This window comes from Coregonus lavaretus (assembly GCF_964263955.1).
Source record: "Coregonus lavaretus genome assembly, chromosome: 3".
In the NCBI taxonomy this organism is placed as follows: domain Eukaryota; kingdom Metazoa; phylum Chordata; class Actinopteri; order Salmoniformes; family Salmonidae; genus Coregonus; species Coregonus lavaretus.
The window spans coordinates 70433057-70459602 of record NC_139990.1 but is presented as its reverse complement, the minus strand read 5'-3'; the positions used below and the strand labels follow the sequence as shown (position 1 = coordinate 70459602).

The window sequence follows — 26546 nt, the reverse complement described above, 5'->3', positions numbered from 1 at the left end:
AGATTGTCACTGTGCCACATTGCCGGTTTGGCTGCGCCACTATGTAAAGATTTCACAGCAAGTGAAACTGATATTTAGTAATGATAGAGTAACTTTCGATCGCCAATGACATTGTTGTGAATTGCGAAATCATGTTCCTCAATTAATTCAGCGCATTTCAACAGTAGGCATAGGCTCTCTCGACCCAGAGCACGCACAGAGTGCACCCCGAGTAGGCTATAGCGTTGTCGAATCATACAAACTTTGTAACAGCAGTCAAACAAAAGTCAAATGAGCAAAGTTGCTAAGCTTGCTAGATAACCTCCAACGAATGAATTTGGCTAAATCTTGTTGATCATTATACAGATCGCAGATCAGCTCATGAATAACGGGGAGTTGAAGAGAGGAAATTGTTTAAATATCAAGGTATCCTAACGGGGACCATCTCTGGGACGATGGGAAAATAGCCTAGGCTCTATATAAGGCTACTATGTAAGGCAATAGATAACTAACACACTTGATTTAAGCTACATTAATGCATGCTAAATGTTTTTGATCAGTGAACGAATAAATGAGCTACCACTTCCACTTGTCCAGCCAGAGATCAATTAACCAAATATACAGAGAATCTGTGAAACAAAATCACATTGATTGATTATGAGACAAGTCACAGGCTTTTAGTCGGGAGAAGGACAGGCTACTACGCGAGTGAAGGGCAAAATCCACTTGTATAACATGCTAGCAACATGTTCTGATCAGTTAATATATGAGCAAACTAGAATAAAGATGATCATTAGCACTCACCTCAACTTAGCTAACATTTCCCCCAGCTTAATTGTTACCAAATATCCAAACGGAGATTCGGTGAAAACAAAAATCCCCCACGCTGTGATGGTGTTGTCCCAATCAAAACGGTGCTGAAATGATAATCTAGGTGACCACACGACTATTGGTTTAAATTAGTATAACGGTTGGATATGACTTTGGGAGTTTTAGTCTAAGCAAGAATTTGATACATGCCTTCAATTGCATACTTTATTCCAATATGTTCATCATTCAGTTGATCATAACTAAGATGAGTTTTCCTCTCTCTGCGCTTTTTCAAGGCCCAATGGCTGTTTCCCTGTCTCCTCACTCCACTGCCGCCCACCTCTGCTGCGTTGTTCTCAACACCAGTTTAAATCAATAAAGTCTACTGTTTTCTAGAAATCGGTACCAGAAGTCCTCACAAAAATGTAAAAATGCTACTTTACGCTTAGGGGTTAGGTTTAAGGTTAGGGTTAGAATTAGGGTTAGTGGTTAAGGTTAGGGTAAGGGAAAATATAATTTTGAATGGGAATCAATTGTTGGTCCCCAAAAAGTCCTCACAAGTATAGTAAGACAGCTGTGTGTGTGTGCGTGTGTACCTATGTGTATGCGTGCATTCCTGAATGTGTTATGCTTCCCACCTGTAGGATGTCCTGGTTGATGGCCGTCTCCATGGTGATGGTCTGTTCTTGGGGCTGTGACTGGGTCCCCTCCCCTGTCACCTGCTCAGACAGCTCTAGGAGCTGCTGGATCACGTCAGTCACCACCTCACTGCCCTCTGACCCCGCCACGCCCTGACCCGACTCCTCCACCTCCTACGGGACAGCGGGGGAGGGTGTGAAGGTAGAAAGAATGAGAGGAGAAAAGGGAATACATAGAATGGCAGAGGTGAGCTGACCTGAGCAGCGTAGAGCATTTTCTATCTTATTTTGTGTTTTGGAGGGCATCATAGATGAGCGAAAATTTTTTGAGGAAGCCTAGTGTACCTGAACACCTGATTTCAAGGTTCCATTTAATTACAAAAACACGATGACATAATATGAAAATGAGGCTTTTTTATATTGAGACCCACTCTGAAATAATCACATAAAACCTGCATGCAGTCGTAGAGCTACAGTGTGTGTGTGTGTGTGTGTGTGTGTGTGTGTGTGTGTGTTTGTGTGTGTGTGTGTGTGAGAGATCACTCAGCATCAAGCTAGCTGCAGCTTGAGGCAACAAACTGAATGCAGAGGTCCGAAACCGAATCAGGAGAAACGTATAGAAGTTCACATCATCTGCATGCACTCCCTCACCTGTGTGTTGGCCGATTCCTCTATGAGCAAGATGTGCATCTTGCTGATGTGGGCATTGAGACTGCCTAGCTTTTTGAACACACAGCTACAGTCCATGCACGGGAACAGTGGTACTCCCGTAAGCTGAAGACACACACACACAGGAAACAAAGTCAGTATACAGACAACTGTGATTATCAATTTATATTAATGAGCTGTTAAAGGCCTAAATGCTTTCATTGGATATGATACCTTTGGGAATTAGCAGAAGGCTACATTCTTTGTAGGTTTTTATATTAATAAGAAATGATTTTACATCAGGTAAAAATAATACTAACTACCTAATACCATGTCATTATAATTTAATACCAACTAAGATATACACTGAGTGTACAAAACATTAGGAACACCTTCCTAATATTGAGTTGCACCCCTTTTGCCATCAGAACAGCCTCAATTTGTCGGGGCATGGCCTCTACAAGGTGTCGAAAGCGTTTCACAGGGATGCTGGCCCATGTTGAATCCAATGCTTCTCAAAGTTGTGTCAAGTTAGCTGGATGTCCTTTGGGTGGGTTCTTGATACACACGGGAAACTGTTGCGCGTGAAAAGAACTGCAACGCTGCTGGGTTTGACACTCAAACCGTTGCGCCTGGTACCTACTACCATACCCCATTCAAAGGCACTGAAAACTTTTGCCCTGCCCATTCACCCTCTGAATGGCACACATACATGTCTCAATTGTCTCAAGACTTAAAAATCCTTCTTTAACCTTTCTTCTCCCCTTCATCTACACTAATTTAAGTGGATTTAACAAGCAACAATAAGGGATCATAGCTTTCACCTGGATTCACCTGGTAAGTCTATGCCATGGAAAGAGCTGGTGTTCCTAATGTTTTGTACACTCAGTGTATACATTATACATATTTTACCTTCAGCCAAGACAGATATTACAAATATATGTCTTCTGATTATTTTAAAGGGCAATCTAATAAAAGGCAGCGATTAGGAGAATAGAGAACAATTACCTGAACTTTCCGGAAACTTTGGGGTAATCTAAAAACAGTCCCACTTCCCTGTCCATATTCCAGATGCATCTGCTTATGAAATGTATTCCTAATCACATCCAACTTTAATATATTCATAAAGTCTGTTCATAAAGCCGAGGTCCTTACTGCCAGAGTAGGTTGAATGACACTCGTGAGAATCACATGCATTATTCAAAAACATTGAATAGCTGCGGTTTGGGGCAGATTCAATCAACTCACCGAATCACTGCCAGTTAGCACTGATGGACAAAAACATGCTATGGACGCTCTTTAGTGTCTCTTCCCAATTCGTTAAAACAATTTTTTTATTTGAGGGGCTCTGTAAAAAAATGTTGGTTGATAAAATTATCACATGTATTGTTGTGAGGGGTGGGGAAAAATGAAAGGCTAGCTGATTGAGTTGGCCACTCAATAAAAAGTACGAAGCCTCACATTTGCATGCCCTCATTTGCACAGATGTAAGTAATGGTGACTAGTGGACACAAACCCGATGAAAGTGGCACTCAGGTCCAGAAGAGCGTACAGCCAGTCACTCAAAATGTCTGCCTATAAACACCAACTCCTCGACTGCCATCATCACACTGAATAACCCAGACTGCTTTTCATTTAGGCTCATTCTTTTCCCATTGAACCTCAAATATGTGAAAATATCACATTAGATGTGTGAAATGTTGCTACATCAGTAATAGAAGCTTATGTTTCATAATAATGTTCCATATTATTTCCGTATATCTAACTGATTAAAGACGAAGAGGGGGAGCGGGGGGGGGGGGGCAAAGGTCAGAAGACACAAGACCCAGCCCATATCAAATCCATTTCCTACCAATGGCTGTGATCAGAATGCATGCAGAGGCTTTTTTTAAATGAACAAGCTCTGTTGCAGACAGTGTTATAGAATGGAAGCCTTCTTTTCTGAGTGGTAAAATGCAGCGGCAGATCATGAACTAGTGCAGCATTAGTCTGGATCCATCCATCCATCCGCTTACCCTGCATCCCTGATGGAGCTCTCTTTATGTACTGTTTCTTATTCATGACCCCACAGAGCTGCCTCTCTTCATCAAGGCTATCCTCGCTCTCTCTCCCTCTCCATTAGTCGCTTTCATTTTTTTATGGGCCTGCAACCGATGGAGGAGTCATGATCTTGTGACCACAACTCGCTAGAGTGCGATGGGACAAGGACATCCCGGCCGGCCAAACCCTCCCCTAACCCGGATGACACTGTCCCAATTGTGCGCCGCCTCATGGGTCTCCCAGTCACGGCCAGCTACGACACAGCCTGGGATCGACCCCGGGTCTGTAGTGACGCCTCAAGCTCTGTGATGCAGTGCCTTAGACCGCTACGCCATCTGGTTTGTGCTTAGTGGGACTATCATTTGTTTTTCAACAGGACAATGACCCAAAACAGACCTCCAAGCTGTGTAAGGGCTATTTGACCAAGAAGAGTGATAGAGTGCTGCATCAGATGACCTGGCCTCCACAATCACCCGACCTCAACCCAATTGAGATGGTTTGGGATGAGTTGGACCGCAGAGTGAAGGAAAAGCAGCCAACAAGTGCTCAGCATGTGGGAACTCCTTCAAGACTGTTAGAAAAGCATTCCTCATGAAGCTGGTTGAGAGAATGCCAAGAGCGTGCAAAGCTGTCATCAAGGCAAAGGGTGGCTACTTTGAAGAATCTCAAATATCTCAACTTTTTTGGTTACTACATGATTCCATGTGTTATTTAATAGTTTTGATGTCTTCACTATTATCCTGTAATGTAGAAAATAGTAAAAATAAAGAAAAACACTTGAATGAGCACGTGTGTCCAAACTTTGACTGGTACTGTATACATACACATACACATATACATATACATACACACACACACACACACACACACACACTTATATATATATACACATACATACATACATACATACACACACACACTGCTCAAAAAAATTAAGGGAACACTTTAAGTCAATCACACTTCTGTGAAATCAAACTGTCCACTTAGGAAGCAACACTGATTGACAATAAATTCCACATGCTGTTGTGCAAATGGAATAGACAACAGGTGGAAATTATAGGCAATTAGCAAGACACCCCCAAAAAAGGACTGGTTTTGCAGGTGGTGACCACAGACCACTTCTCAGTTCCTATGCTTCCTGGCTGATGTTTTGGTCACTTTTGAATGCTGGCGGTGCTTTCACTCTAGTGGTAGCATGAGACGGAGTCTACAACCCACACAAGTGGCTCAGGTAGTGCAGCTCATCCAGGATGGCACATCAATGCGAGCTGTGGCAAGAAGGTTTGCTGGGTCTGTCAGCGTAGTGTCCAGAGCATGGCGGCGCTACCAGGAGACAGGCCAGTACATCAGGAGACGTGGAGGAGGCCGTAGGAGGGCAACAACCCAGCAGTAGGACTGCTACCTCCGCCTTTGTGCAAGGAGGAGCAGGAGGAGCACTGCCAGAGCCCTGCAAAATGACCTCCAGCAGGCCACAAATGTGCATGTGTCTGCTCAAACGGTCAGAAACAGACTCCATGAGGGTGGTATGAGGGCCCGACGTCCACAGGTGGGGGTTGTGCTTACAGCCCAACACCGTGCAGGACGTTTGGCATTTGCCAGAGAACACCAAGATTGGCAAATTCACCACTGGTGCCCAGTGCTCTTCACAGATGAAAGCAGGTTCACACTGAGCACATGTGACAGACGTGACAGAGTCTGGAGACGCCGTGGAGAACGTTCTGCTGCCTGCAACATCCTCCAGCATGACCGGTTTGGCGGTGGGTCAGTCATGGTGTGGGGTGGCATTTCTTTGGGGGGCCGCACAGTTGATAAATTTGATTTCCATTGATAATTTTTGTGTGATTTTGTTGTCAGCACATTCAACTATGTAAAGAAAAAAGTATTTAATAAGATCATTTCATTCATTCAGATCTAGGATGTGTTATTTTAGTGTTCCCTTAATTTTTTTGAGCTGTGTATATACACATATAAACTCAGCAAAAAATAAATAAATGTCATCTCACTGTCAACTGCGTTTATTTTCAGCAAACTTAACATGTGTAAATATTTGTATGAACATAACAAGATTCAACAACTGAGACATAAACTGAACAAGTTCCACAGACATGTGGAAATGGAATAACGTGTCCCTGAACAAAGTGGGGGTCAAAATCATAAGTAACAGTCAGTATGTGGTGTGGCCACCAGCTGCATTAAGTAGTGCATCTCCTCCTCATGGACTGCACCAGATTTGAATCTGACCATCACCCCTGGTGAGACAAAACCACGACTCGTCAGTGAAGAGCACTTTTTGCCAGTCCTGTCTGGTCCAGCGACGGTGGGTTTGTGCCCATTGGCAACGTTGTTGCCGGGGATGTCTGGTGAGGACCTGCCTTCCAACAGGCCTACAAGCCCTCAGTCCAGCCTCTCTCAGCCTATTGTGGACAGTCTGAGCACTGATGGAGGGATTGTGCGTTCCTGGTGTAACTCGGGCAGTTGTTGTTGCCATCCTGTACCTGTCCCGCAGCTGTGGTGTTCGGATGTACCGATCCTGTGCAGGTGTTGTTACACGTGGTCTGCCACTGCGAGGACGATCAGCTGTCCGTCCAGTCTCCCTGTAGCGCTGTCTTAGGCGTCTCACAGTACGGACATTGCAATTTATTCCCCTGGCCACATCTGCAGTCCTCATGCCTCCTTGCAGCATGCCTAAGGCACATTCACGCAGATGAGCAGGGACCCTGGGCATCTTTCCTTTGGTGTTTTTCAGAGTCAGTAGAAAGGCCTCTTTAGTGTCCTAAGTTTTCATAACTGTGACCTTAATTGCCTACCGTCTGTAAGCTGTTAGTGTCTTAACGACCGTTCCACAGGTGCATGTTCATTAATTTTTATGGTTCATTGAACAAACATGGGAAACAGTGTTTAAACCCTTTACAATGAAGATCTGTGAAGTTATTTGGATTTTTACAAATTAGATTTGAAAGACAGGGTCCTGAAAAAGGGACGTTTCTTTTTTTGCTTTTGCTGTGTTTATATATACACATACACACATTACCTTGTAGAAACTTGCGGAGAACTTTGAGGATCGGACAGGTGAAAGTTATATGGCGATAATAATAATAATTCCACCCATCCTATTGATTAAAGACAGTGAGCGCAACAGAGATGTGCCAGGTGATGTGGTTAGTCGGTTGTTTACCTCAGAGTGCACTCTCTGGACGTGCGAGTGCAGGTTGCCCTTCTGCGAGAAGGAGGCGGGGCAGAAGATGCAGAGGTGGGGCTTCTCTCCCGTGTGCCTCACCATATGGGTCTGCAGCACCACTTTCTGGTTGAAGGCCTTGCTACAGTGGCTGCACTTGTACGGCCGCTCGCCTGGATGGGAGAGGAGAGAGGATAGGAGGGAGAGAGAACACAACTCAATACACCTGGGTGGTATAGATCAGTGGTTCCAAACTGTGGGTCGGCAGGTGGGGGGCACAGGGTCCCCCCCCCCCCCCCAAAAAAAAACATTATTTTTTATTTTTTTAAAGGAACTCAGTCAGGCTTTCAACTTACTCTTGAAACTTGTAATAGTAGAATGCACAAGTGGCAATTTCGAAATTGGGTAGTGCATCATCAATTTTCCTCTTGTCATGTAAGTAATTTGCATACCTCAGAGAGCTATTTATAACTTGTAAGAAATGTCCAGATCAACTAGCCCATGTCAGCTAATGTGTTTTTGCCCATAGATTTTGTTGTAATGTTTGAGTCACTCAAATAACACATGCTTACCCGTTAGACATTGCAAAATGTATAGAATTGTAAGAAAATGAGCTTTAAAACTGCAAAATGTTCTCTGCACCCCATGACAAAATGTGAGAGGGAGAGAGAGAGGGAGGCAGAGAGAGAACACGTAAGGGATAATCAATGAGGGGCTATGCGTTCTCTGGAAAATAATGCATGACGTTATTGGAGTGGAACTAACCTACCACGGAGTTGCATTATTTTCCAGAGAATGCATAGAGCTGCGCATGGCCGTAAGAAAGCCATCGCCATCTGAGCCCATTCAACATACCCTAGATTTAATTTTTTATTACTTCTAAACTAAATAACTTTTGGGGGTTCTCAATTATGTTTTGGTTCTTGCTCAAACAGTCGCTAAGATTATATTTGGTTGTGATCTTTGCAAAATAACTATTTTGGATGCAGCAGTTGTTAGCTAGAATGCTAACGCTCATTGATATAGCCTGTAGCAAAAGCTAGCCAAAGAGCCATTTTACTGGTTGAAGTTGAATTGTTTAAGTATAATGCAGTTGATTTGCGATGATGACACAAACATTATACCAAGCAGGACATTCATATGAGCCTTAAAATCCAATTATAATCCAAAAGTACTCTGAAATGCACTAATACAAAACATGTAAATAGAGGCGTTTTTTGCTGGCGTTCTATTAAAACTCCCCATTGTTCTGCCACCAACTTGCGCGCATCGCCCTCATGCAGCAATGTTTACAAACACAGAAAGGGGTCTATACCCCGCAGGAAAGCCACTGCTTACATGTTAGTCCTTTAGCAGACACTCTTATGCAGAGCGATTTACATTTAGTGCATTCATCTTAAGATAGCTAGGTGGGACAACCACATACCACAGGCATAGAAAGTACATTTTTCCTCAATAACGTAACTATCAGTAGAGCTAGAAGGGGGGGGATCAAGTGCTGGTTATTTAAAAAAGGTGAGGAGGAGGATCATTTCAAGATACTGTTTGAAGAGGTAGGGTTTCAGATGTTTTCAGAAGATGGGCAGGGACTCTGCTGTCCTAGCTTCAGGGGGAAGCTGGTTCCACCATTGGGGTGCCAGGACAGAGAAGAGCTGCCCTCCCGTAGGTGTGGGAGGGCCAAGAGACCTGAGGTGGAAGAACAGAGTGCTCGGGTTGAGCTGTAGGGTTTGAGCAGAGCCTGAAGGTAGTGAGGGGCAGTTCCTCTTGCTGCTCCGTACGTAAGCACCATGGTCTTGTAGTGGATGCAAGCTTCGACTGGAAGCCAGCGGAGTGTGCAGAGGAGTGGGGTGACATGAGAGAACTTGAGAAGGTTGAAAACCAGGCGGGCTGTAGCATTCTGGATAAGTTGCAGGGGTTTGATGGCACAAGCGGGGAGCCCAGCCAATAGCGAGTTGCAATAGTCCAGACGGGAGAGGACAAGTGCCTGGATTAGGACCTGCGCCGCTTCCTGTGTGAAGAGCAGTTCCGTCTTGTCTAAATTGAGCTTGAAGTGGTGGGCTGACATTCAAGTTGAGATATCTGCCAGGCACGCAGAGATGCGTGTCGCCACCTGGGTGTCAGAAGTGGGGAAGGAGAAAAGTAGTTGAGCGTCATCCGCATAGCAATGATAGGAGAGACCATGTGAGAATATGACGGAGCTGAGTGACTTGGTGTATAGAGAGAAGAGGAGAGGGCCTAGAACCGAGCCCTGGGGGACACCAGTAGTGAGAGTACGTGGTGCAGACACGGATACTCTCCACGTCACCTGGCAGGAGCTGCCTGCCAGGTAGGATGCAATCCAAGAGTGTGTAGAGCCTGAGATGCCCAGCCCTGAGAGATTGGAGAGGAGGATCTGATGGTTCACATGTCGAAGGCAGCGGATAGACCTAGGAGGATGAGAACAGAGAGAGAGTCAGCTTTGGCAATGTGAAGCGCCTCCGTGACACAGAGAAGAGCAGTCTCGGTTGAGTAACCCGTCTTGAAGCCTGACTGCTCAGGGAGATCTGAGTTTAGCTAAGCTGAGAAGCCCACAAGGACTAACCTGCCTTACTTTAGACAATGAGGGCAGAGGTGGATACTTAGCTAAGGATACCGGCTTCAGTTTCAGTTAGCTGACTGGAGCCTCCAGGCTGAGCTTGAAGCCCCACAGCTCCCCTTCAGCACATCCCCTTAATGGCTGTTTGAGATTCAGAGCACAGACCAACCATCTCCAGCACAGCATTAGTCATCCATCCAGCCAGCCCACAAATTAACATTAAGATGAGGTGGCACAGAGGGGCTCTTTGAGGAAGGATAGCTGAAGCTCTGAATGAACTCTGAGAGGAGTCTGGGCTGGGAGTCTGCACTTAATGTGCACTTATCTCAGGTGATATTTTATTTTATTTAACCTTTATTTAACTAGGCAAGTCAGTTAAGAACAAATTATTATTTACAATGATGCCTACTTTACAATGACGGCCTTGATATGTCCGAAAGGAAATCAGTAGGTATATTGGCGAGGGAGGGCAACTTTTGAAAATGTTAAGTTTGTGTGTGTGTGTGTGTGTGTAAACACAGCTGTCAGTAGCTGTGTATGACGCTGTGGGTTTAAACAGGGTCACTCCCCACATCACTGGTGAGCTACACTACTGTATATATACAAAGGTATGTGGACACCCCTTCAAATTAGTGGATTTGGCTATTTCAGCCACACCCGTTGCTGACAGGTGTATAAAATCGAGCACACAGCCATGCAATCTCCATAGACAAACATTTGTATCAGAAAGGTCTTACTGAAGAGCTCAGTGACTTTCAACGTGGCACCGTCATAGGATGCCATCTTTCCAACAAGTCAGTGTGTACAATTTCTGCCCTGCTAGAGCTGCCCTGGTCAACTGTAAGTGCTGTTATTGTGAAGTGGAAACGTCTAGGAGCAACAACGGCTCAGCCGCGAAGTGGTAGGCCACACAAGCGCACGGAACTGGACCGCCAAGTGCTGAAGCGCGTAGCGTGTAAAAATTGTCTGTCCTCGGTTGCAACACTCACTACCGAGTTCCAAACTGCCTCTGGAAGCAACGTCAGCACAAGAACTGTTCGTCGGGAGCTTCATGAAATGGGTTTCCATGGCAGCCGCACACAATCCTAAGATCACCATGCGCATTGCCAAGCGTCGGCTAGAGTGGTGTAAAGCTCGCCGCCATTGGACTCTGGAGCAGAGGAAACGCGTGCTCTGGAGTGATGAATCACGTTTCACCATCTGGCAATCCGACTGACAAATCTGGGTTTGGTGGATGCCAGGAGAACGCTACCTGCCCCAATGCATAGTACCAACTGTAAAGTTTGGTGGAGGAGGAATAATGGTCTGGGGCTGTTTTTCATGGTTCAGGCTAGGCCCCTTAGTTCCAGTGAAGGGAAATCTCAACGCTACAGCATACAATGACATTCTAAACGATTCTGTACTTCCAACTTTGTGGCAACAGTTTGGGGAAGGCCCTTTCCTGTTTCAGCATGACAATGCCCCTGTGCATGTAGCGTATGACTATTATATTTTGGTGGATGTTTTGGGGGAATATTTTAAAGGATATATGCCATATCTATTTCAACACATTTTACAAGGGGAAAATGTAGAAACATTTACGGGACAACTGTATTGCCTTATTATATATCTCAGAGCAAATGTGGCCACAGGAGCTTGGTGGCACCTTAATAGGTGGAGACCCGTGGTGTCCAACAGTGATACAGCACACCTACTGGGCCTCTAGGGCTCAAGAGGCCATTATTTCATCTCATGCTCTCCATTTAATGCCCTCTCAAAATCAACAACTCCAAATCCGAGTCTTGTATGAAGCAGAACAAGCCTCGGTCATGTTCATTAGGCTTGAAACTGAAGAAAACAAACTGAAACAGGGAGGGACTCATTTTAATTTGCTAAATGTTTTTAAATGTTTTCTGATGCGTGCCGTAATTAACATGACCCAGCTGTCTTTTGCTTACCTGTGTGTATTCGTGTGTGTCGAACGAGCTGGCTGGGCTTTTTAAACGTCTTGCCACAGTGCTGACAGCTGTTGGTGAATCCACTGCGATCGATATTCTTCTTGTAGTTTCTGGAATTCGAGCTGAGTGGCCTGACGGAAAGAAAGTGCAGCGAAACAGAAATCAACCCAATGTGGAAACAGTCTTTGGTCAGGTTGTTCTTTTGAAACACAATTTAACTGCTGGTCCTCCAAATGAAAAATAGGAAACATAAAGACACAGGGAGATAAGTGCACTTAATACATTTAGTAATGTGTTGCTAAACAAGCACTTTGGACAACAGTAACAATCAACGCGAGACCCTCTGTGCTACTGTCTCCTCGCTCTCTAACCTCATCTTGATGTGGGTCTTGGTGTGCTCCTTGAGCTGGCCCGCCATCTTGAACTCCTTGCTGCAGGTCTTGCAGGGGTACACCTTGGCCCCAGACAGCTCTTTGCGGTGCTCCTCCAGATGCAGCACGAGCTGGCTGTGGAGAATGAACTCGTCGCCACACTCTGTACAGATCAGATTCTAGAGGAGAGAGGGAAAGAACAGAGGCGGAGAAAGAAACGAGAAGATGAGTTCACAGACGAGAGGAGGAGGATGGAGAAGGACCACAATTCAGAAGACATGCATGAGTCGATCATACGAGCGTCTTTGCGGTTTAGAAAGCAGTCACCTATATAAATGATATGTATTATCATTATATTATGAGGATGGTTGTGACCTGATGTGAAAAAGTCCACAGATATTTATTGATTAATTGAATTAATAAGATAATTAAAAGTAGTAGGCTACTCCACCAGCTAAACATTACATTTTTACCTTCGATAAACCATATTTCCCAGCAGATTCAAGACAATCGCATTTTTTTAATTATATGTTTGAATGAGTTCAATCATATCACTGATTGACTGACCTCCTCCTTCTCATGCAGCATGATATGGGACTTGAGACTGGCCACGCGGGAGAACTTCTTGTGGCACACTGGGCAGGTGGGGTCCGAGGTGGCGTGTGTGGACTTGTGGAGCGTGAGGTTGAACTCCACGTTAAACGTCTGGGAACACTGATCGCACCGGTGAGGCTGGAAGGGAGATACCGTGAAAAAAGACAGTTAATGACTGAGGTAGTGAGTGAGTGTACGCAAGTGAGTGACTGTGTGGCCTGCAGGTAGCCTAGCGGTTAAGAGCGTTGGGCCAGTAACCGAAAGGTCACTGGTTCGAATCACCGAGCCGACTTGGTGAAAATCTGCCGATGTGCCCTTGCAAGGCACTTAATCCTAATTGATCCTTTAAGTCGCTCTTGATAGGACTGTCTGCTAAATGACTTAAACGTTTTAAAAAGATGTGCATGAGTGAGTAAATGAGTCCTACAATAACAAATAGTCCGGCCAGTCCATTTTCTCTCCTGTTATAAATTTCAGGCAAATGCCAGTTGGTTTGCTTGGCTGAAGGTCTTATTTCCTGGGTATATTTCTAATATATTTAGTTATTCAATAACTCTGTCAGTTGCATTTGCTCTCTGGTGGCACTACATTTCCCTCATACACTGGGCTATTTGTCTTAAGAGGATGTTCCCTCTGTCTGTCTAACTGTTTGCTCACTGGCCTGCAAGAGAGGCTCTCCCACTCTGACAGCTGAATAATAAATCCCCTCATACTGTATCTCTGTGGACAAGCTACAACTGCCATCTGAGGACAACTCATCTGTGTGTCAGGCAGAAACAACAGTACAATTTCACATGGAGGACTAGGCCTATGTGCGGGTACTTTTTTGGGTTCATCACCTTAAATCAACAATGGATGTAATGTGTGGGCGAAAAAAGTATTTAGTCAGCCACCAATTGTGCAAGTTCTCCCACTTAAAAAGATGAGAGAGGCCTGTAATTTTCATCATAGGTACACGTCAACTATGACAGACAAAATGAGAAAAAAAAATCCAGAAAATCACATTGTAGGATTTTTTATGAATTTATTTGCAAATTAAGGTGGAAAATAAGTATTTGGTCAATAACAAAAGTCACACTCCAAACTCCACTATGGCCAAGACCAAAGAGCTGTCAAAGGACACCAGAAACAAAATTGTAGACCTGCACCAGGCTGGGAAGACTGCATCTGCAATAGGTAAGCAGCTTGGTTTGAAGAAATCAACTGTGGGAGCAATTATTAGGAAATGGAAGACATACAAGACCACTGATAATCTCCCTCGATCTGGGGCTCCACGCAAGATCTCGCCCCGTGGGGTCAAAATTATCACAAGAACGGTGAGCAAAAATCCCAGAACCACACGGGGGACCTAGTGAATGACCTGCAGAGAGCTGGGACCAAAGTAACAAAGCCTACCATCAGTAACACACTACGCCGCCAGGGACTCAAATCCTGCAGTGCCAGACGTGTCCCCCTGCTTAAGCCAGTACATGTCCAGGCCCGTCTGAAGTTTGCTAGAGTGCATTTGGATGATCCAGAAGAGGATTGGGAGAATGTCATATGGTCAGATGAAACCAAAAGAGAACTTTTTGGTAAAAACTCAACTCGTCGTGTTTGGAGGACAAAGAATGCTGAGTTGCATCCAAAGAACACCATACCTACTGTGAAGCATGGGGGTGGAAACATCATGCTTTGGGGCTGTTTTTCTGCAAAGGGACCAGGACGACTGATCCGTGTAAAGGAAAGAATGAATGGGGCCATGTATCGTGAGATTTTGAGTGAAAACCTCCTTCCATCAGCAAGGGCATTGAAGATGAAACGTGGCTGGGTCTTTCAGCATGACAATGATCCCAAATACACCGCCCGGGCAACGAAGGAGTGGCTTCGTAAGAAGCATTTCAAGGTCCTGGAGTGGCCTAGCCAGTCTCCAGATCTCAACCCCATAGAAAATCTTTGGAGGGAGTTGAAAGTCCGTGTTGCCCAGCGACAGCCCCAAAACATCACTGCTCTAGAGGAGATCTGCATGGTGGAATGGGCCAAAATACCAGCAACAGTGTGTGAAAACCTTGTGAAGACTTACAGAAAACATTTGACCTGTGTCATTGCCAACAAAGGGTATATAACAAAGTATTGAGAAACTTTTGTTATTGACCAAATACTTATTTTCCACCATAATTTGCAAATCAATTCATTAAAAATCCTACAATGTGATTTTCAGGATTTTTTTTCTCATTTTGTCTGTCATAGTTGACGTGTACCTATGATGAAAATTACAGGCCTCTCATCTTTTTAAGTGGGACAACTTGCACAATTGGTGGCTGACTAAATACTTTTTTTCCCCACTGTATCTAATGTTTTCACATCCAGCACACCATTCAAACATATACAAAATCAATCATGTGAATGAAGTACAGTTCCATCCATATCAAATGAGATCATTAAGGTAGGTCTGTACTAGCCTGGTCCCAGATATGTATGTGCTTTTGCCTACTCCATTGTCATTGTCAAGCTAAACATTGGCATGACAATTCCATAAGGAGTTGGCAAGAGCAGAAACAGACTGGCACCCAGGCTAGGTCTGTGCAGCCTATGTTGTGTCAAACGGCCTCGTCTGGCCCTTTGCTTGCCTTGTCGTTGGCCTCATGGTCACGCTGGTGCCTCTGTAGTTGGCTCTCAGTAGTGAAGCTCTGGGAGCAGACAGTGCACTTGTTGTCCTTGGAATCCCCATGGCTGTAGTCCTGCTTGGCCCCAGATATACCCTCTGATGACAGAAAGAGAGAGGGAGGGAGACGAAGACACTCATATTACCATGGTGTTCATAATTAGGCTACTTAAACAGAGCCTGCAATTTGCCTAATGTTTTGGTCCACCAGCCTATTTCCCAGCAGATTCAAGACAGTGAAATATTAGGTTTAGTGTTAGGTTTGCAGGGTTCTCCCCAGGATTTCTTTTACAAGGTGGTGCTGCCGAGTATGGCAACGGGAGGCCCAGAGGGGGGCAGTTTTTGAACACCTGTATGTATTTTTCAGTCTGATTGGTGTGTGGAAAGGAGATATTTAGAACTAAAGTCATCCAAATAACAAACAGCCAAGCAATGTAATAGCCTAATAAATCACAATCATCTCCCAAGACAAAGGAGATGATTGTGGACTACAGGAAAAAAAAGAGGACTGAGCATACCCCCATTCTCATCGACGGGGCTGTAGTGGAACAGGTTGAGAGCTTCAAGTTCCTTGGTGTCCACATCACCAACGAACTATCATGGTCCAAACACACCAAGACAGTCGTGAAGAGGGCACGACAAAGCCTATTCCCCCTCAGGAGACTAAAAAGATTTGGCATGGGTCCTCAGATCCTCAAAAAATTCTACAGCTGCACCATCGAGAGCATCCTGACTGGTTGCATCACCGCCTGGTATGGCAACTGCTTGGCCTCCGACCGCAAGGCACTACAGAGGGTAATGCGTACGGCCCAGTACATCACTGGGGCAAAGCTTCCTGCCATCCAGGACCTCTATACCAGGCGGTGTCAGAGGAAGGCCCTCAAAATTGTCAAAGACTCCAGCCACCCTAGTCATAGACTGTTCTCTCTGCTACCGCACGGCAAGCGGTACCAGAGTGCCAAGTCTAGGTCCAAAAGACTTCTCAACAGCTTCTACCCCCAAGCCATAAGACTCCTGAACAGCTAATCTTGGCTACCCGGACTATTTGCACTGCCCCCCCACCCCATCCTTTTTACGCTGCTGCTACTCTGTTAAGTATTTATGCATAGTCACTTTAACTCTACCCGCATGTGCATGTTACCTCAACTGCCTCGAATGGCCGGTGCCCCCGCACATTGACTCTGCAACGGTACCCCCCTGTATATATAGCCTCCCTACTGTCACTTTATTTTACTTCTGCTCTTTTTTTCTCAACACTTTTTTTGTTGTTGTTTTATTTTTACTTTTTTTGTTTAAAATAAATGCACTGTTGGTTAAGGGCTGTAAGTAAGCATTTCACTGTAATGTCTGCACCTGTTGTATTCGGCGCATGTGACCAATACAATTTGATTTGATTTGATTTATTGTAATTTTCATACTTAACCTAAAAAAAGGGTTAAGACACAGACACAGAGCATTAACCAATGTTTTGGCCTATTATACTAGCCTTTATCTGGTATCCAAATCAGGTAATGGGTAGGCCTACATGGGGTAACTGATACAAGCCTGTCCCAAATCACTACCAACCCCTCCCCTTGGTACCAGCCTAACCGTTCAATGTTTGCAAATCTGAAGGGTCTGGATAGGTAGCCTAAGCAGGTCAGTGGGGATGCTACCACCATATTTATACACCTGACCCGGTCAGGCTGACATTACAGATGAAAACATTGAAGGATTAGGGCCAAGGGCACGGGCTAGGGAGTTGAGTTTCAATAGTATGCACAATGCAATTAGTGAACAACAGGGGCCACATGAAATGTCAGGGGCGGAATTTGACACTCATAATTGCACTCCACTTTGTAATTTTGTATACATGTATAGTCATATATATTTTCTGTAACTACCATATGTGCCCAGCTCATTGATATAAAATTAGAGGTATATATATTGTTTTGAAATAGGTTACTGTAATTATTCACTACATGGCCAAAAGTATGTGGACACATACTCATCAAAAATCTCATTCCAAAATCATGAGCATTAATATGGAGTTGGTCCCCCCCTTTCCTGCTATAACAGCCTCCACTCTTATGGGAAGGCTTTCCACTAAATGTTGGAACATTGCTGTGGGGACTTGCTTCCATTCAGCCACAAAAGCATTAGTGAGGTCGGGCACTGATGTTGGGCGATTAGGCCTGGCTCGCAGTCGGTGTTCCAATTCATCCCAAAGGTGTTCGATGGGGTTGAGGTCAGGGCTCTGTGCAGGCCAGTCAAGTTCTTCCACACCGATCTCGACAAACCATTTCTGTATGGACCTCGCTTTGTGCACGGGGCATTGTCATGCTGAAACAGGAAAGGACCTTCCCAAACTGTTGCCACAAAGTTGGAAGCACAGAATCGTCTAGAATGTCATTGCATGCTGTAGCGTTAAGATTTCCATTTCCCTTCATTGGAACTAAGGGGCCTAGCCCGAACCATGAAAAACAGCCCCAGACCATTATTCTTCCTCCACCAAACTTTGCAGTTGGCACTATGCATTGGGGCAGGTAGCGTTCTGCTGGCATCTGCCAAACCCAGATTTGTCTGTTGGACTACCAGATAGTGAAACGTGATTCATCACTCAAGAGAACCCGTTTCCACTGCTCCAGAGTCCAATGGCGGCGGGCTTTACACCACTCCAGCTAATGCTTGGCATTGCATATTAGTGATCTTAGGCTTGCGTGCAGCTGCTCGGCCATGGAAACCCAGTTCATGAAGCTCCCGACTAATAGTTGTTGTGCTGACGTTGCTTCCAGAGGCAGTTTGGAACTTGGTAGTGAGTGTTGCAACCGAGGACAGACGATTTTTAAACGCTCTTCAGCAATTGGCGGTCCCATTCTGTGAGCTTGTGTGGCCTACCACTTCACGGCCCGAGCCGTTGTTGCTCCTAGATGTTTCCACTTCACAATAACAGCCCTTACAGTTGATTGGGGCAGCTCTAGCAGGGCAGAAATTGTACACACTGACTTGTTGGAAAGGTGGCATCATATGACGGTGCCACGTTGAAAGTCACTGAGCTATTTGTCTATGGAGATTGCATGGCTGTGTGCTCGATATTATACACCTGTCAGCAATGGGTGTGGCTGAAATAGCCGAATCCAATAATTTGAAGGGGTGTCCACATACTTTTGTATAGTAAATATACGGCCACTGCGCGTGTTGTGCGTAATGGTCATATGGGTGGGTCATATGGTAGTAGGCTACAACATCATCACTCGACTCCAAGTTTACTGTGACGTGATGGTTTTTCTATCAATATTTGCGCATAAAAGGGTTTCCACCGCAACTGTCGCATAATCTACAGACAAAAAAAAAATCCCACCTTGTCTAGCGTATTTTATGTCATGTCGACATTTTATGTCATGTTTTACCAACAAATTTGCTGTTGCCGTAAGGCCTGTCCTGACTTTTTTATGCATCAAGTCATTCATCCGCATGAAACGGTTGGATGGAAAACCTGGTTAATGCCCCATATTTTTTTCATGATTGCATCTTCCCTGGGTTGATATTGCTTAATGCAGGGTTTCGCAAATATTTATTTGTATCCGATTCTAGGCCCGATTCAGCTGCACTGCGCGTCAGGTAGGCGAAGTGTTCTGATTTTGAACCATTTCATGTTTGAAGGTACGAACTCGGTCTTCCTGGCATGCCCGGAGAGAAAATCAAGTGCACTATAAGCCTAACGCTGACCAATCGGATGCCTCTGATTACTGTGTTGGCAGTAACATAGCAGGCGTAAGCTACAGAAAAGTCAATATTGTGAGATTTCAAAACTTTCAAAGCCATGACTAGAGGGAGACTGTCAACAAATACTGCAAAGAGCTGATGTTTTTACTCAACACTTTTATAAGCCATAAAATGTGGGTTCTTCCTACTTCCACTCACGCTACAACCAGCACTAAGTTGTAATGAATGAGTAGGATACGCTTGCGTTGTTGTTAGCGGCCTGGGTCTTTAAATTGTTTTTATATTGATGAATATTTCACTTTCTCGGTTCATAGGAGTAACATGAATTTGTGCATGAAGCAGAAATAACACGGTGTGGAGTTCCGCCATCTACAGGAAAACTGTGTCCCTTTTTGGTCAGTGTCTGGAGGAGGAAAGGGAGAGTGGAGGAACGTTGAGAGGCGGACCCTCAGTCTTCTGCCCTCGCTCTCCGCTGAGACCATCAGATGCAGGCACCATCAGCCCAGTAAAATAAAAAGGAAATTATTTAAATGTATGCTCCCTCAGCTTTGCCTCACAAATAATACAACTAACTATTACCGGTGTGATCCTATTGCTTACCTCAAAATTTTAAATAAATATATTTTTTAATGGTCCGGACAACAATGCATTTGGCAGGGCAATTCAAGCAATGCAGTGATAATGTATTGGGCCTATAGGCTAGTGCACAAACCTCATTGTTACAGTACTGTTTGTAATAGGTTAATGTTGCATAGGCTTACTTTTTTAAAGTAATGTTCAAAACAAATCTGAGCGGTAGATCTCGCCATGCATTTTGACTCAGAAAAGGTTGTGACCACTGCACTAAACAAACCCACTGAATATTCCTGGGGTGTAATCATTACTCCAAACAGTTGCAAAGCGTTCGAAAACTAGCGTTTCTATTGGACCGGTTCAGCAAATAGGGGTGGACCTACCTGAATCTGAGAAATAGAAACGCTATTTTTCTAGGAGCAATGACTACACACCTGATGGCCTAGCTGGTTGAACATATTGTACGCTAGCTAGTTACCTTGTCCTTGAACGAGTTAGTAAACTGTCATGTCACATAACTAAACATGCCAAAAATAAGCTGATACTATAGCTAGCTATTGTCTAACTAAAGTTACGACTCTTACGATACTAACTAGCTACCAATTGACCTACAATATATATTTATTTTACACCTAGCCAAGCCAACTTGCAGCTGGAGTGCATTGTTTATCTGTGCTGTTAGCTTGCTAGCTCAGCTGTATCTTCTAGCTGGCAACGGCGCGTTAGCTATAGGATGGCAACCAACTTTAACTTAGCCACATGCAGAAAACCCATTCTCTTCTGATCACTCGACTTGAGTTGGATGCTAACTAGTTAAAGTTATGTTAGTTAACTACAGTTAGCTAGTTAACAGTAGCAGTTATAACTCGCTAATGTGGCTATCGAGCTGCAGCGAACCGAGACTGGATGGCGAAACACTCCACTTTCTTGATGGTTTGGCTAGCCAGCTAGCTGACATCTAGCTAGCCGTCTTCTCGCACACGCAAATAAAAACAAAGACTGTTAGCCAACTGCCTAGCACCAACATGCTAACACACGAATCAGAAAACCACATATAACTAACGTTACCTAGCCAAATTATCTATATTTGACAGGACTCTGCGGGAGCTATTGCCTCCCCGAAGTGTAAATTAGACTGAATCTGGATAAGTAGAGCCACCGAAATGTTATTAATATCATTCCGCCTCAATCACTACTTTACAGCACAAAGCAATGGACACCCGCAATACTATATCCGGGGACTATATACACTATATTCAAGTGAGTTTATCTCAGCTACGCAGCAGCTTGTCCATTCATTACGTACTTGTGTAAACAGCATGGTCGCTGCCTTTTTTATTCGTGACATTTTGGAACTGATTACCTGTTCCGTCGTTGGTTTTATCCCTCAGTTTGCGAGGCCGGCCCCGCGGCATAGTTCCAGGTTTCAGAGCGGGTGTACTGTGAACGATTTGGGTTTCAAAATGGCGACTGCCTCACGACGAGCACAGAGAAATCAGCGAACCCATGAACTCTTCAGTGCCGTTGTAGTGCACGTCTAGCTAGACTACTTGTTGTGAGGCTCCGATGCATGGAGGAGGGAGACATCTAGCGTATATGTATGTGCATTGTCTCAAGGAGGAGCAGGAGTGTCATCAAATTCTTAATAATAATAGGGAATAAAGTATATTTGACTCGTTTTTTTCTTTTTCATGTCCAATGACAGAATATAATTAGGCCTTTTATAAAGTAAGGATAGGCTACTATAAGATGGGGGGGAAAGCAACATTGAAGCATTAATACATTTATTAAGATGTATTATCCTCCTATAGGCTAATGTGGTGTAGGCCTAGCTGTTCCTGTGCCATGTTTGTGGCATTAGACATATTATCCTCATAGGATTGTGGGCTACATAGTTTCCATGATGCAGTACATGTAATCTAAATTCAATTTTATGTGGAATGTGATGAGCTTTAGAAATAAAATACATAGCCTATAGGCTTAATCCTCTCACTTTTATAAGGTCTCCCTAAACCCTGTTCACTGCATATACTGTATATAAACACTGATATGCATCACTGACTATACCCTAACTTGTGATGCAAAGATTGACCAAATATGATTGTGACCTTTCATGTATATAAGGCTATACATTTGATCTGCTTTGATAACAGAGTGACAGATTCACTTTATCAAGCATGTCTCAGATAAACATATGGTCCTGCACATAAACTATTTGTCTTACCCTGGCATAGGTCTCATAAGTCTACTCTAAAATCTGTATGGCAAGTCACTATCACTGCACAGAGGGAGGAAATCATCCCAGCAGGCAGCATCACTACACAGACGGTGGGGATCCTCCCAACAGCCACCGTCCCTGGGAAGAGGGAGGGGATCCGCCCAACAGGCATCGTCCCTGTTCAGAGGGAAGGGATCCTTCCAGCAGCCAGCATCGTCACTGCACAGAGGGAGGAGATCATCCCAACTGACAGCATCACTGCACAGAGGGAGGCAGGCAACAAGCATCACTGTGCATAGTCCCTGTTAAGGAGGGGACTCTTCCAACAGGCATTGTCCCTGTTCAGAGGGAGAGGATCCTCCCAGCAGCCAGTATTCCTGTGCCGAGGGAGGGGATCCTCCATACAAACAGCATCACTGTGCAGCGGAAGGGGATCCTCCCAACATGCATCAACCCTGCGAAGAGGGAGGGGATCCTCCTAACTGGCAGTATCACTGCGCAGAGGGAGGGGATCCTCCCAGCAGCCAGCGTCCCCTGCGAAGAGGGAGGGGATCCCTTCAACAGGCATCATAAATCCACCACCTCCCATCATCCCCATGGTAGGACCAGCGTGTGATGCTGGAATGAATACTCCACATGGAGATTTCTATTCCAGGAGAAAGGGTAGTTTAATCTTGAGCTGACAGACGTTTTGCACTGTTTTGCTATGGCTATATTCATCCATATAGCAAGAAATTTTAAATAGTGTAGTAGTGGGGCGGCAGGTAGCCTAGAGGTTAAACGTGTTGGGCCAGTAACTGAAAGGTCGCTGTTTGAATCCCCATGCCGACTAGGTGAAAAATATGTCGATGTGCCCTTGAGCAAGGCACTTAACCCTAATTGCTCCTGTAAATCGCTCTGGATAAGAGCGTAGACTAAATGTAAATGCTAAATGTGTCCCCCATCCCCCCCAGAAAGCTAGGTCTTTGACTTTAACCTGGAATTGTTTATTTATGTCTGAGGAAAAAAAATACTTCATTTTATCAGGGAGTCATACTGAGACCAAGGTCTCTTTTACAGATGAGCCCTGAATTACATAAATTACAGAAAATATACACATCAAAATATAAATACAAAATGCAAGCAGAAAGAAAAACATGGTCATAAAAAACAAACACATTCATCAGTAATAAGGTCCTCAAATTTAAGAACATTTTGAAGATTGTTCCACAAATAAGGTGCAAGAAAACTAAAAGCAGATTTTCCTAACTCAGTAGAGACCAAAATCATTTCCTGAATTAGCCATCCCTGAGACCGGGTGTGGTAACCAACTCTCTGGTAGAGAATACAGTGATGAGTACTAAAATTGTTGCCCGTAACAAAGCGCAGTGTGCTAAGATAAACTGCATCTAACGGCTTTAATGAAGTGGCAGCTGTGTTCATATAGATGATGTCGCCATAGTCTAGGACCGATAGGAACATCGACTGAATAATCTGCTTTCTACTATTTAGCGAGAGGCAGGACCTATTTCTATAGAAGAAGCCCATTTTTATTCTCAGCTTCTTAACTAACTCATCAATATGCTTTTTAAAAGACAGCTTTTCATCTATCCAGATGCCCAGATATTTGTAATCTTAGACAGAATCAATATGGACACCATCCAAAGTACATATGCTTAAGTCATCAGACTTATTTTTATGCACACTAGAGAACAACATATACTTAGTTTTACCTGCACTCTGTACTAATTTCAGGTCAATAATGTTTTACTGTAATACAATGACGGCAGACTGTAGTTCAGATAGAGCCTGGTCAACTGTGGGGGCAATAGCATACACAACAGTATCACCGTTACATTTTTTTACAGACAAGTCGATACTGTTAATGTAAACTGTAAAAAGTACAGGACCCAGAATCAACCCCTGAGGGACACCTTTCGTAATATCCAGGAAACCTGATTTAATACCATCAGTAGCTATACATTGAGTTCTGTCTGTCAAAAAAAAATTTAACCAGTTACATGCAGCCTAGTCTAGAACAATTGAGGAAAGCCTCTGAATGAGCAGTGAGTGATCAACAGTATCAAACGCCTTTGACAGGTCAGTGAAGAGAGCAGCACAATGTTGCCAGTTAACCACATCATTTATAACTAGGGATGCAGCAGAGATAGTGCTATGACCTGGTCTAAAACCCGACTGATGTACATTTAGAATACATTTCAAAAATAAGAAAGATCTTAGCTGAGAATAAGGATTCTAATATTTTAGCTAGGCAAGAAAGTTTGGAAATAGGCCGATAATTATTTAGGTCACAAGGGTCACCACCTTTGTGAAGGGGGAGTACATGGGCCGCCTTCCAAACCTTGAGGATAGTACCAGACATAATCGTCAGATTGAAAATATGTGTTAATGATTCAGCAATCGGGGAGGCAAAGAGCTGCATCAAAAATGGATCAAGCATATCAGCTCCAGTGGATTTGTTTTTACATCAATCTTAAGCAAGGCATATAGCACATCACAGATAGTAAATTGTTGAAATGAAAACAAAGATTCACTACAAGTTGATGGGTTAACCGTAGAGTCAGCTAGAGAATAGCAGAGGGAAGAGCAGTCGATTGACTGACCAGGGTCAATTAAACCACATTTTCTCAAATAAAAAGCCTGTTGAGATGAAATGATGATTAAAAGCATCACTTATCCCATTCTTCTCAGTTATGATGTCAGAGTCAGACAGAACTTGCTTAGGCAGGGAAAAATAGGAATCTGTACGCTTTGGTGCGTTTACTGTTTTTCAAAAATTTGAAGGATTACTAGCAGAGTCAGAGATTAAAAAGTAGCTTGATTTAGCTTTCTTAATCAAGATAGTACATCTGTTTCTCAATTGTCTGAAGTATTGCCAGTCCACTACAGAGTCAGAGTTGTTTGCTTTGGCCCATGCCTCCTCTGAATGAGCTCAGATAATTCTCTTTGACTCTGAATTGTTTAAATGGGGCGTGTTTATCTGGCAGAGAAATAAATATGGAGGATACATTTTCTAGAGTCAACTCAGGGTCAGGAATACAGGAGACGGTGGCTAAATCAGAGTAGAACATGTCATGTAAAAACCATTGAGCAGAAAACGTTTTAAAATGTCTCTTCTTAATTAAACAAAGATGAGTATTTTTCTGTTTCGTATCTCTAATACATACTATGGGACAATGATCACTGAGATCATATGCAAATACTCCACTAGACAAATATTTATGAGGGTTATTAGTAAGAATGAAATCAATCAATGAAGAGTTAACAGGGTTTTTCACATTTAGTCATGTAGGTTTTGAGATCGATTGAGTCAGATAGCATCCGCCATTGCAGCAGGGGGGCAGTAAAGCCCAGCAACAAATACATGTGTATTCTGGTGTATGGACACATCTACAACCAGGAGCTCTAATTTATTGGGAACAGAAATATTTAAAAATTGGGATACCATGAAATTAGATTTTACATACAGTGCATTCGGAAAGTATTCAGACCCTTTCCCTTTTTCCACATTTAGTTACGTTACAGCCTTATTCTAAAATGGATTAAATCATTTTTTCCCCTCATGAATCTACAGACAATACCCCATAATCACAAATCGAAAACAGGTTTTTAGACATTTTTGCAAATGTATTAAAAATAAAAAACAGAAATACCTTATTTACAGAAGTATTCAGACCCTTTGCTATGAGACACGAAATTGAGCTTAGGTGCATCCTGTTTCCATTGATCATCCTTGAGATGTTTCTACAACTTGATTGGAGTCCACCTGTGGTACATTCAATTGATTGGACATGATTTGTAAAGACACACACCTGTCTATATAAGGTCCCACAGTTGCATGTCAGAGCAAAAACCAAGCCAGGAGGTCGAAGGAATTGTCTGTAGATCTCCGAGACAGGATTGTGTCGAGGCACAGATCTGGGGAAGGGTATCAAAACATTTCTGCAGCATTGAAGGTCCCCAAGAACACAGTGGCCTCCATCATTCTTAAATGGAAGAAGTTTGGAACCACCAAGACTTTTCCTAGAGCTGGCCACCCGGCCAAACTGAGCAATTGGGGGAGAAGGGTCTTGGTCAGGGAGGTGACCAAGAAGCCGATGGTCACTCTGACAGAGCTCCAGAGTCCCTCTGTGGAGATGGGAGAACCTTCCAGAAGGACAACCATCTCTGCAGCACTCCCCCAATCAGGCCTTTATGGTAGAGTGGCCAGATGGAAGCCACTCCTCAGTAAAAGGCACATGACAGCCCGATTGGAGTTTGTCAAAAGGCACCTAAAGGACTCTCAGACCATGAGAAACAAGATTCTCTGTTCTGATGAAACCAAGATTGAACTCTTTAGCCTGAATGCCAAGCGTCAAGCCTGGAGGAAACCTGGCACCATTCCTCCGGTGAAGCATGGTGATGGCAGCATCATGCTGTGGGGATGTTTTTCAGCACCAGGGACTGGCAGACTAGCCAGGATCGAGGGAAAGATGAACGGAGCAAAGTACATAGAGATCCTTGATGAAAACCTGCTCCAGAGCGCTCAGGACTTCAGACTGGGGCGAAGGTTCACCTTCCAACAGGACAACGACCCTAAGCACACAGCCAAGACAACGCAGGAGTGGCTTTGGGACAAGTCTCTGAATGTCCTTTAGTGGCC

General features: G+C 44.1%; 1 protein-coding gene across 1 annotated transcript in view; it reads right to left on the bottom strand.

Moving 5' to 3' along the window:
- Window positions 1–21146, bottom strand: part of LOC311109796 (zinc finger protein 236-like) — a 78406-nt gene extending 57260 nt beyond the window's left edge. The window contains exons 1-8 of the mRNA XM_084152789.1: window positions 21050–21146; window positions 15374–15507; window positions 12741–12905; window positions 12174–12352; window positions 11803–11933; window positions 7291–7463; window positions 2079–2201; window positions 1428–1601 (exon numbers count right to left, since the gene is read on the bottom strand). Coding sequence (XP_084008915.1) covers window positions 1428–1601; window positions 2079–2201; window positions 7291–7463; window positions 11803–11933; window positions 12174–12352; window positions 12741–12905; window positions 15374–15507; window positions 21050–21101 — 1131 coding nt within the window. The 5' untranslated portion in view covers window positions 21102–21146. The remainder of the gene's footprint in view (window positions 1–1427; window positions 1602–2078; window positions 2202–7290; window positions 7464–11802; window positions 11934–12173; window positions 12353–12740; window positions 12906–15373; window positions 15508–21049) is intronic.
- Window positions 21147–26546: the final 5400 nt, after the last annotated feature.